This window comes from Scyliorhinus canicula, chromosome 19 (genome assembly GCF_902713615.1).
Source record: "Scyliorhinus canicula chromosome 19, sScyCan1.1, whole genome shotgun sequence".
NCBI classification, from domain to species: Eukaryota; Metazoa; Chordata; class Chondrichthyes; order Carcharhiniformes; family Scyliorhinidae; genus Scyliorhinus; species Scyliorhinus canicula.
In genome coordinates, this window is record NC_052164.1 from 32,513,251 (window position 1) to 32,535,867 (window position 22,617).

The window sequence follows — 22,617 nt, forward strand, 5'->3', positions numbered from 1 at the left end:
GTTAGCACTGCTGCCTCACTGCACCAGGGACCCAGGTTCAATTCTGGCCTTGAGTGAGTGCAGTTTGCACGTTCTTCGCTTGTCTGGTTGGGTTTCTTCCGGGTTCTCTGGTTTCCTTCCACAGTCCAAAAATGTGCAGGTTAGGTGGATTGGCCATGTTTAATGCATGAGGATACGGAGAAAGGGGGCGCGATTCTCCAAAATGGAGACTAAGTATTCGTGCCGTCGTGAATGTCATCGCGTTTCACAACGGCGTGAAACGGGTGTGGGGACAATCGATTCTGGCCCCCATAGGGGGCCAGCACGGCGCTGGAGCGGTTCATGCCGCTCCAGCCTCCCTTCCCGGTGCCAAATGGGCACCACGCCAACCTGTGCATGCGCAGTTGGGCTGTGCCAACCCGCGCATGCGCAGGGCACTTCAGCGCGCCGGCCCCTACGCAACATGGCGTGGAGGTTCAGGGGCTGGCCGCGCAACAAAGTAGGCCTGGGGGGGAGTGGCCTGCCTGCCGATCGGAGCTGCCTCATAGCGCCATGGATCCAGGTTCAATTCTGGCCTTGGGTGACTGGAGTTTGCACTTTCTCCCCATGTCTGCGCTTTCTCCGGGTACTCCAAATTTCCTCCCACTGTTTAAATATGTGCAGTTTAGGTGGATTTGCCATGCTAAATTGCCCCTTAGTGTCCAAATATGTGCAGTTAGGTGGGGTTATGGGGATAGGGTGGTGGAGTGTGCCTTGGTAGGGTGCTCTTTCAGAGGGTCCTTGAAGAATCGATGGGCTGAATGGCCTCCTTCTGCAGTGCAGGGATTCCGTGATATGTCTGTCTTAAAAAGCTAGCTGTAATGCAGGAACATCTCAAGAGTTCAAGACCTGTGACCGTTCTGTGTTCGACCAATATCCTAGTCGAGCTTAATAAGCTCAAAGCAACGCCTAGTCCAGTGTCTTTAGGAACAATTCTGATTTCTTTTTTGCTCCCTATTGCTTAGTTGGCATGAAATATGAGGAATAGCAACCAGATTTGATTTGTATGTGTTAGCGCATAAATGTTTTGGATTTGTGGATTTGAAGTCTTTTTTTCAGTCTTTTCTGTGTTCCTGCATATTTTCTTTACATACACGTCTGCACGTCCTCCCCCTGTGTGCGTGGGTTTCCTCCGGGTGCTCCGGTTTCCTCCCACAGTCCAAAGATGTGCGGGTTAGGTGGATTGGCCATGCTAAATTGCCTGTAGTGTCCTAATAAAAGTAAGGTTACGGGTATAGGGTGGATACGTGGGTTTGAGTAGGGTGATCATGGCTCGGCACAACATTGAGGGCCGAAGGGCCTGTTCTGTGCTGTTATGTTCTATGTTCTATACATCTATCTGATAGCGAAAACAAATTATTGTGGCACCTGTTTATCTTGAATACTTGCGTCTCATGTGTTACAGAACTAGAGGCAAATATGGAGAACAGCAAGAATCGTTCACTTTTGCCAAATCACTTGTGTTTGTCCAGTGTATTATTAACGCCATCTTTTCTAAATTAGGTAAGTAACTTTATTTTATACATATACATATATATATTATATATATCTACACACCTGTGTGTGTCTCACTATATAAATATATATAATATATATGAACTTTTTTCCCCGGGTGGAATAAACCATTACAAGGGGACATAGATTTAAGGTAAATGGTGGAAGATATAGGGGGGATTTCAGAGGTAGGTTCTTTACCCAGAGAGTAGTGGGGGCATGGAATGCACTGCCTGTGGAAGTAGTTGAGTCAGAAATGTTAGGGACCTTCAAGCGGCTATTGGATAGGTACATTGATTAGGGTAGAATAATGGAGTGTAGATTAATTTCTTAAGGGCAGCACGGTAGCATTGTGGATAGCACAATTGTTTCACAGCTCTAGGGTCCCAGGTTCGATTTCGACTTGGATCACTGTGTGGAGTCTGCACATCCTCCCCGTGTGTGCGTGGGTTTCCTCCGGGTACACCGGTTTCCTCCCACAGTCCCTCAGGGATCCGTGTTGGGCCCACAATTGTTCACAATTTACATTGATGATTTGGAGTTGGGGACCAAGGGCAATGTGTCCAAGTTTGCAGATGACACTAAGATGAGTGGTAAAGCGAAAAGTGCAGAGGATACTGGAAGTCTGCAGAGGGATTTGGATAGGTTAAGTGAATGGGCTCGGGTCTGGCAGATGGAATACAATGTTGACAAATGTGAGGTTATCCATTTTGGTAGGAATAACAGCAAACGGGATTATTATTTAAACGATAAAATATTAAAGCATGCCGCTGTTCAGAGAGACTTGGGTGTGCTAGTGCATGAGTCACAGAAGGTTGGTTTACAAGTGCAACAGGTGATTAAGAAGGCAAATGGAATTTTGTCCTTCATTGCTAGAGGGATGGAGTTTATGACTAGGGAGGTTATGTTGCAATTGTATAAGGTGTTAGTGCGGCCACACCTGGAGTATTGTGTTCAGTTTTGGTCTCCTTACTTGAGAAAGGACGTACTGGCGCTGGAGGGTGTGCAGAGGAGATTCACTAGGTTAATCCCAGAGCTGAAGGGGTTGGATTATGAGGAGGTTGAGTAGACTGGGACTGTACTCGTTGGAATTTAGAAGGATGAGGGGGGATCTTATAGAAACATTTAAAATTATGAAGGGAATAGAGAGGATAGATGCAGGCAGGTTGTTTCCACTGGCGGGTGACAGCAGAACTAGGGGGCATAGCCTCAAAATAAGGGGAAGTAGATTTAGAACTGAGTTTAGGAGGAACTTCTTCACCCAAAGGGTTGTGAATCTATGGAATTCCTTGCCCAGTGAAGCAGTTGAGGCTCCTTCATTACATGTTTTTAAGGTAAAGATAGATAGTTTTTTGAAGAATAAAGGGATTAAGGGTTATGGTGTTCGGGCCGGAAAGTGGAGCTGAGTCCACAAAAGATCAGCCATGATCTCATTGAATGGCGGAGCAGGCTCGAGGGGCCAGATGGCCTACTCCTGCTCCTAGTTCTTATGTTCTTATGTGCAGGTTGGATGGATTGGCCATGATAAATTGCCCTTGGTGTCCAAAATTCTATGATTAACCTAGGACAAAAGTTCGGCACAACATCGTGGGCCGAAGGGCCTGTTCTGTGCTGTATTTCTCTATCTATCTATCTATTTTAATACTTGTAGTTTCCAGACTTGTTCTAGTGGAGAATTTATGATGTCCTTCAGGTTGTAATTATTGCATCTTGCGGTCAGCGACGAAGTCGAGGCATATGCTACCGATTGCATTTAAACCAATGTTCCAATCTTTTTTGTTGGCCGCAATTGGAAGCTGCTATCCTGGCTGCAGCAAGAATTCATTGCAAGGTAAATAGGGTGAGGTGCTATCCATTCCTGTCAAAAAGTCCATGTCCCCTATCAGTTCAATGACGTAAACGTTTTAACGAATTTAAAGTTTTCTTGAATCAATTTTGAATTCCAGTTGCCCAACAACACCACCGGTTCTGATCCTCTATTTCCCCACTGCAGAACTGCTCCCCTTCACTTCTCACTCCCCAAACCCTCGGCTGTGCTTTTCCATCCTCTCCATGGACTCTTCCCAATACCAACAGGTCTAAGTATATGGGAGGAGAAAGTGTAACTGGAGCTTTCGGTGTCAGGGGATGGTTTACAGGCCATGTGGGATTGCTACCCACATGCTATCAGTAGTCCTAAATAAATCAGTGCCCTATACTTTCACTGCTATTCACAATCAGCCCAAGTTTATATGCTGCCAGGCCCCATGGGACCTTAAGAATGGGCTCCTCCAGAGGCCACTCAGGCATGCTGCAACTTCCAGATTCAGTGTAATTGGGCTCCCTGGAAATAGCAATGCTGTTCCAGCATCCAGTGGTGAACGCCTCAACGCTCATTGCTGTTGGGACTGTAAAATCCAGGATATTAAGTTGTCATGAGGGATGAAAAAGGTATTGAAGCTGTAACTTTAGTTCAGATCAGAGAATGGAAGGGGATATTTCCCAGTAGTCAACATAAAAATGAAGGCTGTGAGAATTTCAGTAGCTAGCGAGCCACAAGTTCAGGATGTTGTAGACTGCACATGTGTACCTATTAAGGAACTCCAAAATTAGATGGAACTAGTCAATTTGTTGAAATAATTTAAATATGTCTGTTAGAAGTTTATTGAAATACAACCTTTTTAAAATGGAGCATAAAAGTTCTTGACTGCCAAGTCTCTTTATCTCTAGCCATGTTTACTTGCATATGTAAAGAATTGCACAGTATTTGAGTAGTGGAATCTGGTGTTCAGAAAGGCAAACTTGTTTGCACTAATGTATAAATTGTATTAGCTAATATATTTTAACTGGTTTTGTTCCAGTAATACAATTGTTTGAAATTCCTTCACCTGAACGAACACCACGCTGGCTGTACGCTGTTTGTTCGATGTCCTATTTAGGAGCAATGGTCTCCAGTAATTCTGCACTCCAGTATGTGAACTATCCAACACAGGTTGGTATTTGATATTACATCCTCTTTTTCAAAAAGGGTATATTTAATTCTACCAAAAAATACGTTGCTGAATCTTCCCTGCAAGATTTTTTTTTTTATTTGACATTGTTTTGACATTTTTATAATGTCATTTTCTGCTGGAGGACATTGTTTTGACATAAATAGTTCCAGGTGTAATTTAATTAAATCTCTTAATTATTGTTCTAATTTAAAGAAAGAAATATTGTTGTATTTCTTCAAGTCTCCTCTCTCCACTTCCCCATCCTCCAATCTAATAAATATTTGGATCTTCATGAATAACATTTTTACAGATGTAAATGGCTCATGTTGAAGGACATGTTGAAAAAATTTGAGCACTTAAAAGATGAATACTCAGCATGTGTCTGAGAGAATAATGTATAGTAGCATAGTGGTATTTTCACTGGTCCAGTAAGAGACCCAAGGCGAGATTGTGGCAGATGGTGAATTTGAATTCAGTTTTTAATAATATGGAATTAAAAGTCTGATGATGACCATAAAGCCATTGTCGATTGTCGTAAAAACCTATCTGGTTCCCTAATTCCCTTCAGGAAGAAAATCTGCTGCCCTTACCTGATCTGGTCTACATGTGACTCCAGATCCACAGCAATATTGTTGACTCTCAAATGCCCTCTGAAATGAAGGATTGTTAAGGATGGGCAATAAATGATGGGCAGTCAGAAACACCCGCATTCCCTGAGCGAGTGAAAAAAAAAACACAATTTTGGGGAGGCAGTGGTGTCGTGGTATTGTTGATTGGCTAGTAATCTAGAGACCCAGGATAATGCTCTGGGGACCTGGGTTCAAATCCCACCATGGCAGGTGGTGAAATTCAAACTCAGAAAAATCTGGAATTAAAAGTCTGATGGTGATCACAAAATTATTGTTGATTGTCATTAAAAACCCATCTCGTTCGCTAATATTCTTTAAGGAAGGGAATCTGTTGTCCTTACCTGGTCTGGCCTCGATGTGACCCTAAATCCACAGCAAAGTGGTTGATTCGTGAATGTGCTCAGGCATGGGCAATAAATGCTGGTCCAGCAAAGGCCGCCCACATCCCATGAACTGATTTTTAATAAAATCTCAAGCAATTTATAAACTATTGTGTAAATTTACAGTGAAGGTGAATGACTTCGCAAAACTGGTTTTAAAAAGTACACAATCTCAAATATCACTAATGTACTAATTATATGCAAAGATTTGTTTATTCTGATTGGTGTAATAAATTGTCCAAACATACGCAATCCAAACACAAATATACATAAGTGTATAATAGAATGAAATGCCATTTTTTCACATAGCTATTTCATTCATTGAATTCTTAATAAAAAGAGGTAGGTTTTTTAAAAGTTGAACCTGTGTCTCAATTAAGTATGCACTATTCTTTGGTGTTACTGAACTATTTTATGGGATAGTGTCTAGAGGGTATAGGGTCACTGTGTTTAAATGTACTGTGCCCTATTGAGAGCAAATAACTTGCTAATAAAACATGTAAGCATTAGGGGAATCTTGCATTAAAAATATTTTTTTCCCCTTTTCCTTCACCTTCCTCATTTTGATCTATGTATTGCTAAAAATAGAAAATCTGCTTACTTGTGCATTCTCTTCAACTATTACTAATTTTCCCTACGTTGGGCATCTTCCACTGGCTTAAAGCAGCTTACAATTCATAGATGTACATTTTGTACATTGATGTGTGGAAGTGCCAGTTGTTACAAAGATTCATGAGTAAATAGGCTTCATTTGTTTTTTTTGTTGTTGAAAAAAATAGCATTCTTCATGGCAGCTTCTATTGTCAACTAATGAGAATTCCTTCTATTTCAGGTTCTAGGAAAATCATGTAAACCTATTCCAGGTAGGTTAAAATGATATAGAAAGTAAGAACTTTAACTGGCACAAGATCTTGCTGTACTTTATAGTATGCATATAGCACTTCATAGAGGTGTAGAAAAAATGAATGCTAGGCTAAAAGCTCAGTTGAGAAATTTATTCAGACAGGTCCTTGATAGGGGAATGAGATAGTAGAGGGCAGTCGGGAAGGAATACCACAACACCCAAGAAAAACAAGGTGGCCAATTGTCGGACAAAAAGGAGGGAGAGCTGCACAAGAGCCTAGATTTGGAGGAAGCAGAGCCCAACTGGCTGGGGAAGGGGCAGGGGTGTTTGGATAAGAAATAGGAAGGCACGAGGCCATGAAGTTTTGTCAACATAAGGGTCAAAGTTAAAACGAAAAATCTTGCTGTGGCGGATTACTGAGTGTGGAGAATGGGAATCTGGCAGAAATTCGTTAAGTATTCACATCTAGAGGTGGCAACAGCATGAGTAAGTTCATATCTGCGGCTGAACAATGTTATGGAGACAAAATAAGCATTCTTTGTGATAGGGATGTTATATAATTGGAAGCTCAACTGTGCCTAAGTGTCTAATCAATTACATTGTTAATGACATTTACATTAAGGTTTGTTAATGTCAATTACATTGTTACGGTGATGGGTATTTGAACACAAAGATGGGGATAGCTGGGATATTGGGTGTGGGCGAGGTGTGTTGACACTGGACAAATGCAGTAAACTCAGCAAGGAAAGGCTATATCTTAGTTTTGACGTCTCTGAACAGATTGAATCCTGTTAAACATTGGTGGCAGAGAATGATTGACCTTAAGATAAAAATTGGAAACTAAGATACTTTTCAGACAAAAGATTATAATTTGGAGAAGAATGGCTGAAACCCCCTGGTTCTGTGAAACTAAACCTTATGACATAAGGATAATGAAGTGGATATATGGATGCGAGTTACTTTCTTAGTAAAGAAAATCCAAGGTATGGCCTTGGCACTTCCACACCCAACCAAAGCAGGATCAGGTGAAAAGTATTTTTGGAGCTAGAGGTTCATCATTTGGATACTGGAGAAGGCTCAGGTAATCTCTTGAAACCTTTGGAAAAAATTATAGATAACCTGTTAAATGCACATGAGGGCAATGGTTAGACTTTGAGAAATTTAGAAGAATGGATGGTTATTCCAGAGAAGAATATATCATGGTATTTAACAGGCTATAGACGAGATTGTAGAAATTGTATTTGGAAATCCCTAATTTAGTGCTTGCTTTCAAATTGTTGGCTCCTGGAGTTAGATTTTCAGAAAGAGATTCACTTGTCCAACAGTTGTCTGAAGCTTTAAAAAGAAACTGCAGGGAAGCCTTCATTGCCCGCTACTTTCATGGCACCAGATGAAGGATTCAATGTTGGCAGCATTTCAAGACCGTTTCAATATGGGCACAAGTATCAATACGAAAGCAGGACCAAAAACAAAGGAAATTATGGTAAAGGCTCTTCGTCGCTCTAACAGATGACAGGAATTGGTTGACTATGGCAGGATAATGAACCTCAGGAATAACCGAGGAATGGTAAACTGGTATTTCAGATGTGAATCAAAATATCAGTATGCAATGAATTGGCCGAAACAGAATAACAGAGTTTTTGAAATGACACGTGACAAGGGAAAACCGGAAGAAGGTGATTAGGCAGAAGGAGTTGTACTAGTTACCAGAAGCTTTAGTCCAGGAATGTGTGTTCTAGTTGCAGACTCTTTCAATTGTGCTGTATTGGACAGAGGATGCATGTCCACAGGGTTAAAGTGTTGCTTGGATTTTCTAAATAGTAAAGATTAAGTAAGGTTAAGGAGCATGAAAGTTCTGCTTGCTTTCAGTTAAGGGATAATGATGCGTTTAAAGCGAGTGATGATTCCAAAGAAAACAGCCAGGATTAAACCATTTTGTCAGCATATCCAGTGAAATACCCTTATTGTTGAGGAAGCTGTCTGTGAAAAAGGCTCGAATTAAATTAGATATGGAACAAGCAAGCAATTGTTTATGGGAAATATGTAGATAAATATTTTACACACTATTGTATTCCCGTAACGAGGCCCAGCATTCCCAATCACGGCGTTAAGAAAATGTTGATGACAACGGGGTAGGAGTTTAAAGGGAAAAAAAGGCGGCTTGCTCATCCATCTTGTCATATAATAAATATACTACTAAACTTTTTATAGACTGTTTCAGTGTGAAGTGTGATTTTATGTTTTAAAAAAAGGACACTATCACAGCCTGTAGTGAGTCTCTCATTAGCAAGAAATTTAAATGAAATTGTAGCAATGGATTCTGAGATCAGGACAAAAACATTTTTCTCTTACATTTCATAGACACGGCAACCTAAATTCAGTATTTCAACAGTAATATATAGTAAAGACAAAAAGGTAATTGTGGTTAAGATGATGGAAAAATGGATAGAAACTCGACTGGGAGCATCGGTTAAATTCCTAACTGACAATGTGGGGGGTGGGGTGGAGCGTTGCTAATGATGAATTTAAAAGTGTATGTGAAAATATGAACAATGTAGTTATGAACACAGCAACAGATTGTCCCTATAGTAATGGGATTTATTAAATAAATCATGGTTGATGGGTTGCTTCACAAAATCTGAGCTGACCAGTGGAACTGTAAACTGACATTGACCCTGGCGTGGGCAGTCCAGGCAAATAGTTAATTTCAAATGGTTGAGGGCTACAGTCCTCAAAATACCTTTGATAATGTGGGATCATGCCCAGCCTAGGTAGGAACTCTGATTAGTTCCTTTTTTTCTGAGCATTTGAATGCCCTGTATGCAGGGAGAAAGACATTTATCAAGTCTTGAGGTTTCAGAGAAAACTCAGTGAGCTTTACAGCACTACATAAGGCCATCAAATAAATTTGAATCCAGGAGACATACAATATTACAAAAGGAGAGGGCAGAAAGAATGGAAAGAATCCTTTGAGGTTATGGGCAGTGATGGAAAATAGTAATTTTACATTGTGGCAATCAAACTGTTAGGATACATTCCTCAAACCTAATTGATACTGAATATACATGTAAAGATTCTGAACAGGTAATAGAAAGTGAAGAGGCACTTGAATCAACAACATTTCTTAGCAAATGTCAATTGAATCCCCATAAATCAGACCAGGTTCCAACAATAAGAGGATCAGAGGATCTTGCATCCAAGGAAGAAATAAGTTCAGAAGTTTAATTGTACAGAATACTTGTTGTGCACTCAGACTAGACCTGATACCAGTTACGATGTATTTGAATGGAGTACTATTATGAAACATTACAATTGAGAAATTTCTGAGAACAAATAAAACATTAAAGAAACTAAATTCCGGGAAATACACATTCGAATTTCCAACCTTGGGTGATTCAGAATGTGAGGTCATAGGTCATTTTTAGTAATGCTTCACATGTCAGTCTTCTAAATGGATATTCTAGCATTTAAAGAAGGGGGAATATGGGAATGGTTCATTGGACTATAATGTGAGGCATAGAAGATGAAAACTATATAATTTTGTTTCTTTTCAATTTAATTTGGAAGATTGTTCTTATGTTTTCAAAAGTTTGATTTGAAGAAGAGGGAAATCTGTCAATGTCTTGAGAAACAGATGATGGGTATTTGAGCACACTTTTAAGGGGCTATCGCCTTTGTTAATTTGATAATTCGCTTCTTGGTTTTAAAAGCGTATAATTAGGGGATAGTCAGGACACATTATGATATAGATTTATTGTCACGTGTACCGAGGTACCGTGAAAAGCATTGTGCTGCGTACAGTCCAGGCCGATTATTCCATATTTGAGGGCAGCACAGTAGCACAAGTGGCTAGCACTGTGACTTCACAGCGCCAGGGTCCCAGGTTCGATTTCCCCGCTGGGAGTCTGCACATTCTCCCCGTGTCTGCGTGGGTTTCCTCCGGGTGCTGCGGTTTCCTCCCACAGTCCAAAGACGTGCAGGTAAGTTGGATTGGTCATGCTAAATTGCCCTTAGTGTCCAAAAGGTTAGGAGGGGTTATTGGGTTAGAGGGTGGAAGTGAGGGCTTGAGTGGGTCGGTGCAGACTCGATGGGCTGAATGACCTCCTTCTGCACTGTGTGTTCTATATGAAAAAACATGGGACATATGATATACAATGTAAATACATAGATATCAGGTGACGCACACAGAGTACAATGCTACAATAATAGAGAAGATGCAGAGAGAGATCAGTTCAGTCCATAAGAGAGCCATTCAGCAGTCTGGTAACAGCAGGGTGTGGGTGAGAAGTGTTGATGGTGGACAAAGTCAACAAACACTCCAAGCAAGGAAAGACTGTGTCTTAGTTTTGACTTCACCAACTGGCTAGAATCCTGTTAAAAAGTTAGCGTAGAAAGAGATGTTGCTGGCTAGGATACAGAATTCATGGCATGCACTGAAGACAAAGGCTTTGTTCTTCCTGATGTTTTACTAGCGGTTGTCCCAAAGTACTTTGTCCTGAAAATCCCTTTTTGAACTGTAGTTATGTAGTAAGTGCAGCAACCAATTTCTATGATCACATGAATGATTAATGACTCAATTTTTAGTGGTTTGTGGCGGAATGTTGGCTTCCATAATAAGTGAATGTGTTATCCTTGAAATAATGTTACAGAATAATTTACATCTACCTGAGCCACAGACCAAACCAATGCTCAGTATAGCATAATCTGAAAGTAATGCATTGCAAAAGATAATTGCTTGAAACTTTATGCAGTGTTCTTCAGTGTTGCCATATATCCAGTGGGCATTCCTGTAATGCTCTAAATAAATTTGAGACTGTTCTAGATATCATCTGCACATATAGTGAATACTGCAGACTATTTAGTGGTAAATCAGCAATAAGGTGTGACCTTTGACCTCTTGCTTACAATGTTGCATTAGTTACTCCAGTGCAGATACTGTTCTTTGTAACTTTTTGACTTTTACTCAGGTTTTCATGGTTGTTTTGTTTTATTTTACAGTGATGATTTTAGGAGTCCTTATTGGAAGGAAAAGATATCCATTGACCAAGTATATGTGTGTGCTACTTATAGTTCTTGGAGTGGCATTATTTATGTACAAACCTAAAAAAGGGCTTGGCGATGCAGATGACCACATCTTTGGGTTTGGGGAAACACTATTAGTAAGTACAAACATCTCTTCTAGTATTTTTATTATTTTTCAGAAACTTATCTCTCATTTTGCATTAGCCTTTGGACTTGGCATATCCATGGAAATTACTCTCTTGAGCCATCCAGTTTAGAACAAAGAAAAATTACAGCTCAGGAACAGGCCCTTCGGCCCTCCAAGCCTACGCCGATCCAGATCCTCTATCTAAAACTGTCGCCTATTTTCTAAGGATCTGTATCCCTCTGCTCCCTGCCCATTCATGTATCCGTTTAGATACATCTTAACTGACGCTATCGTACCCGCCTCTACCACCTCCGCCGGCAATGCGTTCCAGGCACCCACCACCCTCTGCGTAAAGAACTTTCCACGCATATCTCCCTTAAACTTTTCCCCTCTCACCTTGAACTCGTGACACCTAGTAATTGACTCAGTCCCGCACTCTGGGGAAAAAGCTTCTTGCTATCCACCCTGTCTATACCTCTCATGATTTTGTAGACCTCAATGAGGTCCCCCCTCAACCTCCGTCTTTCTAATGAAAATAATCCTAATCTACTTAACCTCGCTTCATAGCTAGCGCTCTCCATACCAGGCAATGTCCTGGTGAACCTCCTCTGCACCTTCTCCAAAGCATCCACATCCTTTGGGAATGTGGCGACCAGAACTGTACGCAGTATTCCAAATGTGGCTGAACCAAAGTCTTATACAACTGTAACATGTCCTGCCAACTCTTGTACTCAATACCCCTTCCAATGAAGGAAAGCATGCCGTATGCCTTCTTGACCACTCTATCAACCTGCGCAGCCACCTTCAGGGTACAATGGACCTGAACACCCAGATCTCTCTGTACATCAATTTTCCCCAGGGCTTTGTCATTTACCATATAGTTCGCTCTTGAATTGGATCTTCCAAAATGCATCACCTCTCATTTGCCCGGATTGACCTCCATCTCCCATTTCTCCGCCCAATTCTCCAATCTATCGATATTCTGCTGTATTCTCTGACAGTCCCCTTCACTACCTGCTACTCTACCAATCTTAGTGTCATCTGCAAATTTGCTAATCAGACCACCTATACCTTCCTCCAGATCATTTATGTACATCACAAACAACAGTGGTCCCAGCACGGATCCCTGTGGAACACCACTGGTCACAGTTCTCCATTTTGAGAAACTCCCTTCCTCTCTGTCTCCTGTTGCCCAGCCAGTTCTTTATCCATCTAGCTAGTACACCCTGGACCCCAGGAGACTTCACTTTCTCCATCAGCCTACCATGGGGAACCTTATCAAATGCCTTACTGAAGTCCATTTATATGACATCTACAGCCCTTCCCTCATCAATTAACTTTGTCACTTCCTCAAAAAATTCTATTAAGTTGGTAAGACATGACCTTCCCTGACAAAACAATGTTGCCGATCACTGATAAGTCTATTTTCTTCCAAATTGGAATAGATCCAATCCCTCTGTATCTTCTCCAGCAGCTTCTCTACCACTGACATCAGGCTCACCGGTCTATAATTACCTGGATTATCCATGCTACCCTTCTTAAACAAGGGGACAACATTAGCAACTCTCTGGTCCTCCGGTACCTCACCCATGTTCAAGGATGCTGCAAAGATATCTGTTAAGGTCCCAGGTATTTCCTCTCTCACTTCCCTCAGTAACCTGGGATAGATCCCATCCGGGCCTGGGGACTTATCCACCTTAATGCCTTTTAGAACACCCAACACATCCTCCCTCCTTATGCTAACTTGACCTAGAGTAATCAAACATCTATCCCTAACCTCAACATCCGTCATGTCCCTCTCCTCGGTGAATACCAATGCAAAGTACTCATTAAGAATCTCACCCATTTTCTCTGACTCCACGCGTAACTTTCCTCCTTTGTCCTTGAGTGGGCCAACCCTTTTTCTAGTTACCCTCTTGCTCCTTACCCTCTTGCTCCTTATATATGAATAAAAGGCTTTGGGATTTTCCTTAACCTTGTTTGCTAAAGATATTTCATGATCCCTTTTAGCCCTCTTGATTCCTCATTTCAGATTGGTCCTTCATTCCCTATATTCTTCCAAAGCTTTGTCTTCAGTCGCTTACACCTTATGTATGCTTCCTTTTTCCTCTTGGCTAGTCTCACAATTTCACCTGTCATCCATGGTTCCCTAATCTTGCCATTTCTATCCCTCATTTTCACAGGGACATGTCTGTCCTGCACTCTAATCAACCTCTCTTTAAAAGCCTCCCACATATCAAATGTGGTTTTATCTTCAAACAGCTGCTCCCAATCCCCATTCCCCAGCTCCTGCAGAATTTTGGTATAGGTCGCCTTCCCCCAATTTAGCACTCTTCCTTTAGGACCACTCTTATCTTTGTCCATGAGTATTCTAAAACTTACGGAATTGTGATCATTATTCCGAAAGTAATCCCCAACTGAAACTTCAACCACCTGGCCGGGCTCATTCCCCAACACCAGGTCCAGTATGGCCCCTTCCCGAGTTGGACTAATTACATACTGCGCTAGAAAACCCTCCTGGATGCTCCTTACGAATTCTGCTCCATCTAGACCTCTGACATTAAGTGTATCCAGTCAATGTTGTGAAAATTTAAATCTCCTATCACCACCACCCTGTTGCTCCCACATCTTTCCATAATCTGTTTACATATTTGTACCTCTATCTCACGCTCGCTGTTGGCAGGTCTGTAGTACAGCCCCAACATTGTTACCACACCCTTCCTATTTCTGAGCTCTGCCAATATCGCCTCACTGCTAAAGTCCTCCATAGTGCCCTCCTTCAGCACAGCTGTGATAACCTCTCTGACCAGTAATGCAACTCCTCCACCCCTTTTACCTCCCTCTCTATCCCACCTGAAGCATCGATGTCCTGGGATATTTAGTTGCCAATCGTGCCCTTCCCTCAACCAGGTCTCAGTAATAGCAATAACATCATACTCCCAGGTACTAATCCAAGCCCTAAGTTCATCTGCATTACCTACTACACTTCTTGCATTAAAACAAATGCATCTCAGACCACCAGTCCCTTTGCATTCATCATCTGCTCCCTGCCTACTCTTCCCCTTAGTCACACTGACTTCATGATCTAGTTCCTTACAGGCTTTAGTTACTATCTCCTTACTGTCCACAAACCTCCTCGTTTGGTTCCCACCCCCCTGCTACATTAGTTTAAATCCTCCCCAACAGCGTTAGCAAAAGCACCCCAAGGACATTGGTTCCAGTCCGGCCCAGGTGTAGACCGTCCAAATTGTAGTAGTCCCACCTCCCCCAGAATCGGTCCCAATGTCCCAAAAATCTGAACCCCTCCCTCCTGCACCATCTCTCAAGCCACGCATTCATCCTGCCTATTCTTTCATTTCTACTCTGACTACCATGTGGCACTGGTAGCAATCCTGAGATTACTACCTCTGAGGTCCGACTTTTTAACTTGGCTCCTAACTCCCTAAATTCTGCTTTTAGGACCTCATCCCGTTTTTTACCTATATCATTGGTGCCTATATGCACCACGACAACTGGCTGTTCACCCTCCCCCTTCAGAATGTTCTGCAGCCGATCTGAGACATCCCTGACCCGTGCACCTGGGAGGCAACATACCATTCGGGAGTTTCGTTTTTGACCACAGAACCGCCTATCTACTCCCCTTACAATTGAATCCCCTATGACTATAGCCATTCTACTCTTTTCCCTGCCCATCTGTACAGCAGAGCCAGCCATGAACCTGGCTACTGCTGCCTTCCCCTGGTGAGCCATCTCCCCCAACAGTATCCATCAGCTCCTCCACAAACCACCTTCTGGATACAGTGACCGCAATGCACTGATGCAAATTTTCCCCGCAACAGCCAATCAGTGGCTCCACTCTGCTTGCCTCTGCTGGATGCTTGCCTTTACTTGAACATGGAGGGTGTCTTGCTCAGGTACACCTTCTGGATGCAGTGACCGCAGTGTACTGATGCAAATTTCCCCCGCAGCAGCCAGTAGGTTTTCACCTTATGCGTTGTGTTGTGATTCTTGCCCAGACCCTGGGATGTTGGAGGAGATCCGATTTAAGGAACAACAACATTTTGTTTAAATTAGATAAAGGTTGAGATTTCAGACATCTTGTTTCAGAATAAAGCTACAAGATTCCACGGGTTTAGAACAAACAAAAACAAACTTTGCTATACAAGTTCAGAAAGACAAAACAATTTTCAATATGCATCTTATACTCTTAACATTCAGGTAAGTATAAGGTAGATATGAATTTTGGTTAAACACACCATACTACAGAGTAAATGACAGATGCAACCAAGACAGAGCCCATGGATTTATCAAGAACCCACCAAATGTTAGTAAATACTAAATCAAACAATCTTGTTGAAACTCTGTTTCACGAGGGATTCCCAGCATCACCTTTGAAGATCTTGTCCTGGAATTCTCTCTACTCGGGCAGCTTCAACAATGGCCCACATCACAAGGTTTCAGTCTCTCCTTAATTTAATCTTTTTTAAAAAATCTTTATTATTGTCACCAGCAATTCAGCCAATTATTGGCTTTACATCCTCAGCCATCTTTGGCTTGTATATCCATTTTTTTTTTTAAACTCAAGTTTTAAGTTCAATACATCCAGACATAATTTGGTGTTTTCCTTTCATTATCGTGACAAAGTGTAACCCTCTTGGAACAACTTCTTTGACTGTAGTTCTCTTGAAATTCTGCCTCGGGAATATTCAGCACCAGGCTAGCAAAGAATCCCCTTGGAACCTCTGCTTTAAACTCCTACGTGATTCTTTTTGGTTTTCGACTTCCAATTTTTAACATTCACAATAGCCAACCATACATCCACTTTAGGTGCGAGGTAGTTATGAACGAAGTTGTGACAAATCAGCCATTTTCACTCGTAACAAAGCACTAATATTTTCAATGAACCGAATGTAGCTTTTCGCCATTCATATGTTGATATTTGTACAAATATGTCACTGCCATGGAAATTAATCAGAGCTACCATCTTTGATACATTGCTGTGGTTGCCATCTTATTTCTCCAAATTACCTTCACTGTTCTAGTAATTTTCAATGAATCTTTATTTGTGTAATCATTCCGCCAATTCTTTCTTCATTTTCATCATCTTCATCTGCAATCACTTCATAACCAACCAGTTCGTTCTCCTCAAAACATGGTATCGTTGAGAGAATATCTTGGATGCTACCCCCAGTAAAGCAGCTGTCAGTACAATATATGTCATAAACATACTCCCCAATATTAGTCCAATGCTCTGACCCAAAACCATAATCTGTCACTGTAAGCTTCTCCCGAATCGTTTGTATAGAAATTCCTGAGGGTCGTCCTGCCCTGTACCAGAATCCTTAGAACCTTTATACTTTGAGCTTTCTTCATCATTTTCAACTTGTTCATCATGCTGGACAATATTGAACACTTGAATTTCAGCTGCAGACCCAGTGCCATCTTTTTTATTTCCAGAAGTTGTGTAGGCCTTCTTCCAGCTATCTTGGTCTCGTTCATACTGAGCTCCAGAAGTTTCTGTTCCAGGCTGGTATGCATATTTGACATAACTCAATTGAAATTCCGTACCTGTACAAACATTTCTTCTGTGGCGAGCAATGACTTTGTACTGATTTTTCTGACTGACTGCCTTCGAGATGCTTGTTTATAGAGTTGGACACCGGTCTCAGAGGATTTAAGGGCCAGCAAGGCCTTGTCTTGAGAGATGGCTTCTCTCATGTACCTCTGAACAGGGTCGTCCTGAACGCCAACGGTGGCCACTAGCCCGAAGAGGGTCTACACATCATGTTTCCTAGGGCCAGGCTCCCGGCCTCTCCGCTGATCTGCAGCCGCAAGCCGGAGGGGCTTGGCGCCACATTTCTGCTTCACACGCAACACTGCGGCTGCCAAGGCAGCACTGACTGACTCTGCCCCATTGGTCAATGCTGTTGCTAAGTAAATTTAATTGGATTCCCAATTACTTATGTCAACTGCTCATTATCTTAAGCAAAAGTGCAATAGAACGGTTTCATACTTTCTCTTTTTATGATCCCATACAATTTGCTATTTGGGAAATTCCAAAGAGTGCTTCATTAACTTTGGTTCTTCGTACGATTTTCTCTTGAGGCTAATCAGAGCCTGAAAGTCTCATTGCTAACATGTTTTATCTATTGCTAGCATGTTTTATCTGCTTAACACATTCCTTTCATAGACATAGGCTTGCAATCAATTAGTGGCTTTTGCAGACTTACAATGAAAAGTTTCAAATATGCTCAGTATTTCTAATACGACTGCTTTTTAATTATTGATTAACTGTAACTCAATTAAGACTCATTTCTTATTCAACTATTTGTTGCTAAGTGGTGACAGTAATTCTGATTAATACATTTAGTTAGTACTCTACAAAGCACATTGTATATAAAATGGCTTCTTAGCTTAAAGTTAGTCTCCAAATGGCTTCCTTGGCTTTGTTAGTTTGCTGAGGATACAATATGAAAATAGCTTAAAACTGGTCGAGCAAAACTAAAAACTCGCCACCCAGTTCTTAGACTTTACATTTCCCAATGCCGTTGACGTTTTCTTAGTGAGATATTGAATGAGCCATTTTCGTACAATAGACATGGTCTGCCAATCTATTACAGATCATCAGGCCCTATCTTCTCACACTTGATTATTATGCTTACTTGATTTCTGCTTTATCAATTTTGATTTGTGAACTTAAGTACTCACAGTTTCTTTATAAATTCTTATACTTAATTCAGTTGCCTACAGGGCTGGTGCAGGAGGGAAGTCTTCAGGTATGTAGACCATTGGGATACCTTCTGGGGAAGGTGGGACCTGTACATAAAGGACGGGTTGCACCTAAACTGGAGGGACCCCAGTTATCCTGGGCGGGAGGTTTGCTAGAGCTTTTCGGGAGAATTTAAACTAGTTTGGCAGGGGGATGGGAACCAGAGCTACGGATCAGAGGATAGGGTAGCTGTTGAACAGGCAGAAATAGTATGCAGCAAGTCTGTGAGGAAGGATAGACAGTTGATAGGGCAAAGTTGCACTCAGTGGGATGGTTTAAAGTGTGCCTGTTTCAATGCAAGGAGTGTCAGGAATAAGGGAGATGAATTTAGAACATGAATCAGTACTTGGAACTGCGATGTTGTGGCCATTACGGAGACATGGGGCAGGATTCTCCGCCCCCCCCCCCCCCCCCCCCCCCGCTGGGCCGGGGAGGGGGGGGGGGGGGGGGGGGGGGGGGGGCGTGAATCCCGCCCCAACGCCAGCTGCCGAATTCTCTGGTGCCGTTTTTTTGGTGGGGGGAATCGAGTTGTGCTGGTCGGGGGGGCGTTGGCAAACGCGCCCCCCCCCCCCCCCCCCCCCCCCCCCCCGGCAATTCTCCGCTCCACGATGGGCTGAGTGGGCGCCCATTTGCGGCCTGTCCCGCCGACGTAAATTACACAAGGTTCTTACGGGCGGGACCTGGCTCTGCAGGTGGGTGGGGGGGGCACGGGGGGAACTGGCCCGGGGGGGGGGGGGGGGGGGGGGGGGGGCACGGTGGCCTGGCCCGCGATCGGGGCCCACCAATCTGCGGGTGGGCCTGTGCTGTGGGGGCACTCTTTCCCTCCGCGCCGGCCACTGTAAAGCGCGGCCATGGCCGGTGCGGAGAAGAAGCCCACTGTGCATGCGCAGGGATCACGGCAGTGGTTCTGGGAACACGCTGGCGTTCCTGCGCATGCGCCAACTCCCGCCGGCTGGCAGAGGCCCTTTGGCGCCTATGGGGCGGCGCCAATCATTCCAGCGCCGGCCTAGCCCCCCTAAGGTGCGGAGGATTCCGCACCTTCCGGGCGGCCAGATGCCGGAGTGGTTCACGCCACCCTTTGGCCATGGTACGGCAAGCCCGCCGGATACCGGAGAATCACAGCCATGGATTTCACAGAGCAGGACTGGTTGTTTGATGTTCCGGGGCTTAGATATTTTAAGAAGAGTAGGGTGGGAGGTAAAAGAGGAGGAGGAGTCATCATAGTAGCAGAAAAGGAGGTACTAAAGGAGAGTTTATCTACTGAGTCAGTATGGGTGGACTCAGACACAAGAAAGGAGCAGTCACTTTATTGGAAGTTTTCTATAGACCCCCCATTAGCAGGGGAACAGATTGGGCAGCAGACTTGGAACGGTGCAGAATTAACAGAGTTGTCATGGGTGACTTCAATTTCACCCATGACAACAACTCCGTTATTGACCGGAACCTCCTTAGTGCAAATGGTTTGGATGGAGCAGATTTAATGAGGTGTGTCCAAGAATGTTTCCTTTTTTAAAAAAATAATTTTTATTGAAAAATTTTGAATTTATACAACAACAACGAACCATAATAAAATACCAAAAATAACAATAATAGCAATCATAAACATTCACCCCACCTCCATGAACAATACAGCATATTAACAACAGCGCAAATTAACACAATATTAAGTTACATAATAGAAACTACAATAAGGAACACCCCCGCCCTCCCCGGGTTGCTGCTACTATTGACCAAGATACCTATCTTTGAGCCAGGAAGTCCAGAAAAGGCTGCCATCATTTATAGAACCCTTGTATTGATCCTCTCAGGGCAAATTTGACCCTTTCCAATTTTATAAATCCCGCCATGTCACTGATCCAGGTCTCCACACTTGGGGGCCTCGCATCCTTCCACTGCAGCAAGATCCTTCGTCGGGCTACTAGGGACGCAAAGGCCAGGACCCCGGCCTCTTTCACCTCCTGCACTCCCGGCTCCACCGCAACTCCAAAAATCGCGAGTCCCCACCCTGGTTTGACCCTGGATCCAACCACCCTCGACACCGTCCCCGCCACCCCCTTCCAGAATTCTTCCAGTGCCGGGCATGACCAGAACATATGGGCATGATTCGCTGGACTCCCCGAACACCTGGTGCACCTGTCCTCACCCCCAAAGAACCTGCTCATCCTAGTCCCGGACATGTGGGCCCGGTGCAGCACCTTAAATTGGATGAGACTAAGCCTCGCACATGAGGAGGAAGAGTTGACTCTCTCCAAGGCATCCGCCCAAGTCCCGTCCTCTATCTCCTCCCCAAGTTCCTCCTCCCATTTAGCCTTCAGCTCCTCCACTGATGACGACTCCACCTCCTGCATTACCGTATAAATGTCAGACACCTTCCCCTCTCCGACCCACACCCGCAAAAGCACTCTGTCCATCATCCCCCGCGAGGGCAGCAAAGGGAATCCCTCTACCTGTCGCCTAGCAAACGCCTTTACCTGCAGGTATCTGAACATGTTCCCTTGGGGAAGCCCAAATTTATCTTCCAGTTCCCCCAGGCCCGCAAACCTCCCGCCAATAAACAGGTCCCTCAATTTACTGATGCCCACCCTTTGCCATCCCCTAAATCCCCCATCCCTGTTCCCCGCGATGAACCGGTGATTGCCACCCAATGGAGCCTCCATCGAGCCCCCTGTTTACCCCTATGCCGTCTCCACTGTCCCCAGATTCTTAGGGTCGCCGCCACCACCGGGCTCGCGGTAAACCTCTTAGGGGAGAGCGGCAACGGCGCCGTTACCATGGCACCCAGGCTCGTACCTCTACATGACGCCATCTCCATTCTTTTCCACGCCGCCCCTCCCATCACCCATTTACACACCATTGACACATTGGCCGCCCAATAGTACCCCAAAAGGTTGGGCAGCGCCAGCCCGCCTCTATCCAAGAATGTTTCCTGACTCAATAAGTAGATAGGCTGACTAGGGTGGAGGCCATATTGGATTTGGTGCTTGGCAACAAACCAGGCCAGGTGACAGATGTCTCGGTGCGAGAGCGTTTCGGTGACAGTGACCACAACTCCTTGACCTTTACCGTAGTCATGGAGAGGGATAGGAACAGTCGGGATGGGAAGCTATTTAAGTGGGGAGGGGAAATTATACTGCTATTAGACAGGAGCTGAGGAGCTTAAATTGGGAACAGATGTTCTCAGGGAAATGCACAACAGTGATGTGGGGGTTGATTAAGGAGCACTTGCTGCGAATGCTGGATAGTTTTGTCCCACTGAGACAAGGAAGGAATGATAAGGTGAAGGAGCCTTGGATGACAAGAAAAGTGGAGCTTCTAGTCAAGAGGAAGAAGGAAGCTTGCGTATGTTTGAGGAAGCAAGGAGCTGGCACGGCCCCAGAGGGTTACAAGATGGTCAGGAAGAAATTCAAAAATGGACTTAGGAGAGTTAGAAGGGGGCATGAAAATGCCCTGGCTGGAAGGATTAGGGGAAACCCCAAGGCATTCTACACTTACGTGAGAAATAAGAGGACGATCAGAGTGAGAGTAAGGCCGATCAGCGATAGTGGAGGGAGCTTGCACCTAGAGTCTGAGGAGGCGGGGGAGGCCCCAAATGAATATTTTGCTTCAGTATTCACTAGAGAGAGGGACTTTGTTGCTCGTGAGAACAGCAAGAACCAGGTTAATAAACAAACAAACAAAGAAAAGTACAGCACAGGAACAGGCCCTTTAGCCCTCCAAGCCTGCGCCGACCATGCTGCCCATCTAAACTAAAATCTTCTACACTTCCGGGGTCCGTATCCCTCTATTCCCATCCTATTCATATATTTGTCAAGATGCCCCTTAAATATCACTATCGTCCCTGCTTCCACCACTTCCTCCGGCAGCGAGTTCCAGGCACCCACTGTCCTCTGTGTAAAAAAACTTGCCTCATACATCTCCTCTAAACCTTGCCCATCGCACCTGAAACCTATGCCCCCTAGTAATTGACCTTGGGGACAAAGTCTCTGACTATCCACTCTGTCTATGCCCCTCATAATTTTGTAGACCTCCTATAAGATCCCCCCTCAACCTCCATCGTTCCAGTGAGAACAAACTCAGTTTATTCAACCTCTCATCATAGCTAATGCCCTCCACACCAGGCAACATCCTGGTAAATCTCTTCTGCACCCTCTCTAAAGCCTCCACGTCCTTCTGGTAGTGTGGCGACCAGAATTGAACACCATACTCCCAAGTGTGGTCTAACTAGGGTCTATACAGCTGCAACATGACTTGCCAATTTTTATACTCAATGCCCTGGCCAATGAAAGCAAGCGTGCCGTATGCCTTCTTGACTCTCTTCTCCACCTGTGTTGTCCCTTTCAGTGACCTGTGGACCTGTACACC

At 43.8% G+C, this 22,617-nt stretch overlaps 1 protein-coding gene across 1 annotated transcript in view; it reads left to right on the top strand.

The window, feature by feature from the left end:
* slc35b1 (solute carrier family 35 member B1) overlaps positions 1-22,617 on the top strand; it is a 38,642-nt gene that overhangs the window by 2,620 nt on the left and 13,405 nt on the right. The window contains exons 2-5 of the mRNA XM_038778836.1: positions 1,424-1,521; positions 4,353-4,483; positions 6,326-6,356; positions 11,336-11,496. Coding sequence (XP_038634764.1) covers positions 1,424-1,521; positions 4,353-4,483; positions 6,326-6,356; positions 11,336-11,496 — 421 coding nt within the window. The remainder of the gene's footprint in view (positions 1-1,423; positions 1,522-4,352; positions 4,484-6,325; positions 6,357-11,335; positions 11,497-22,617) is intronic.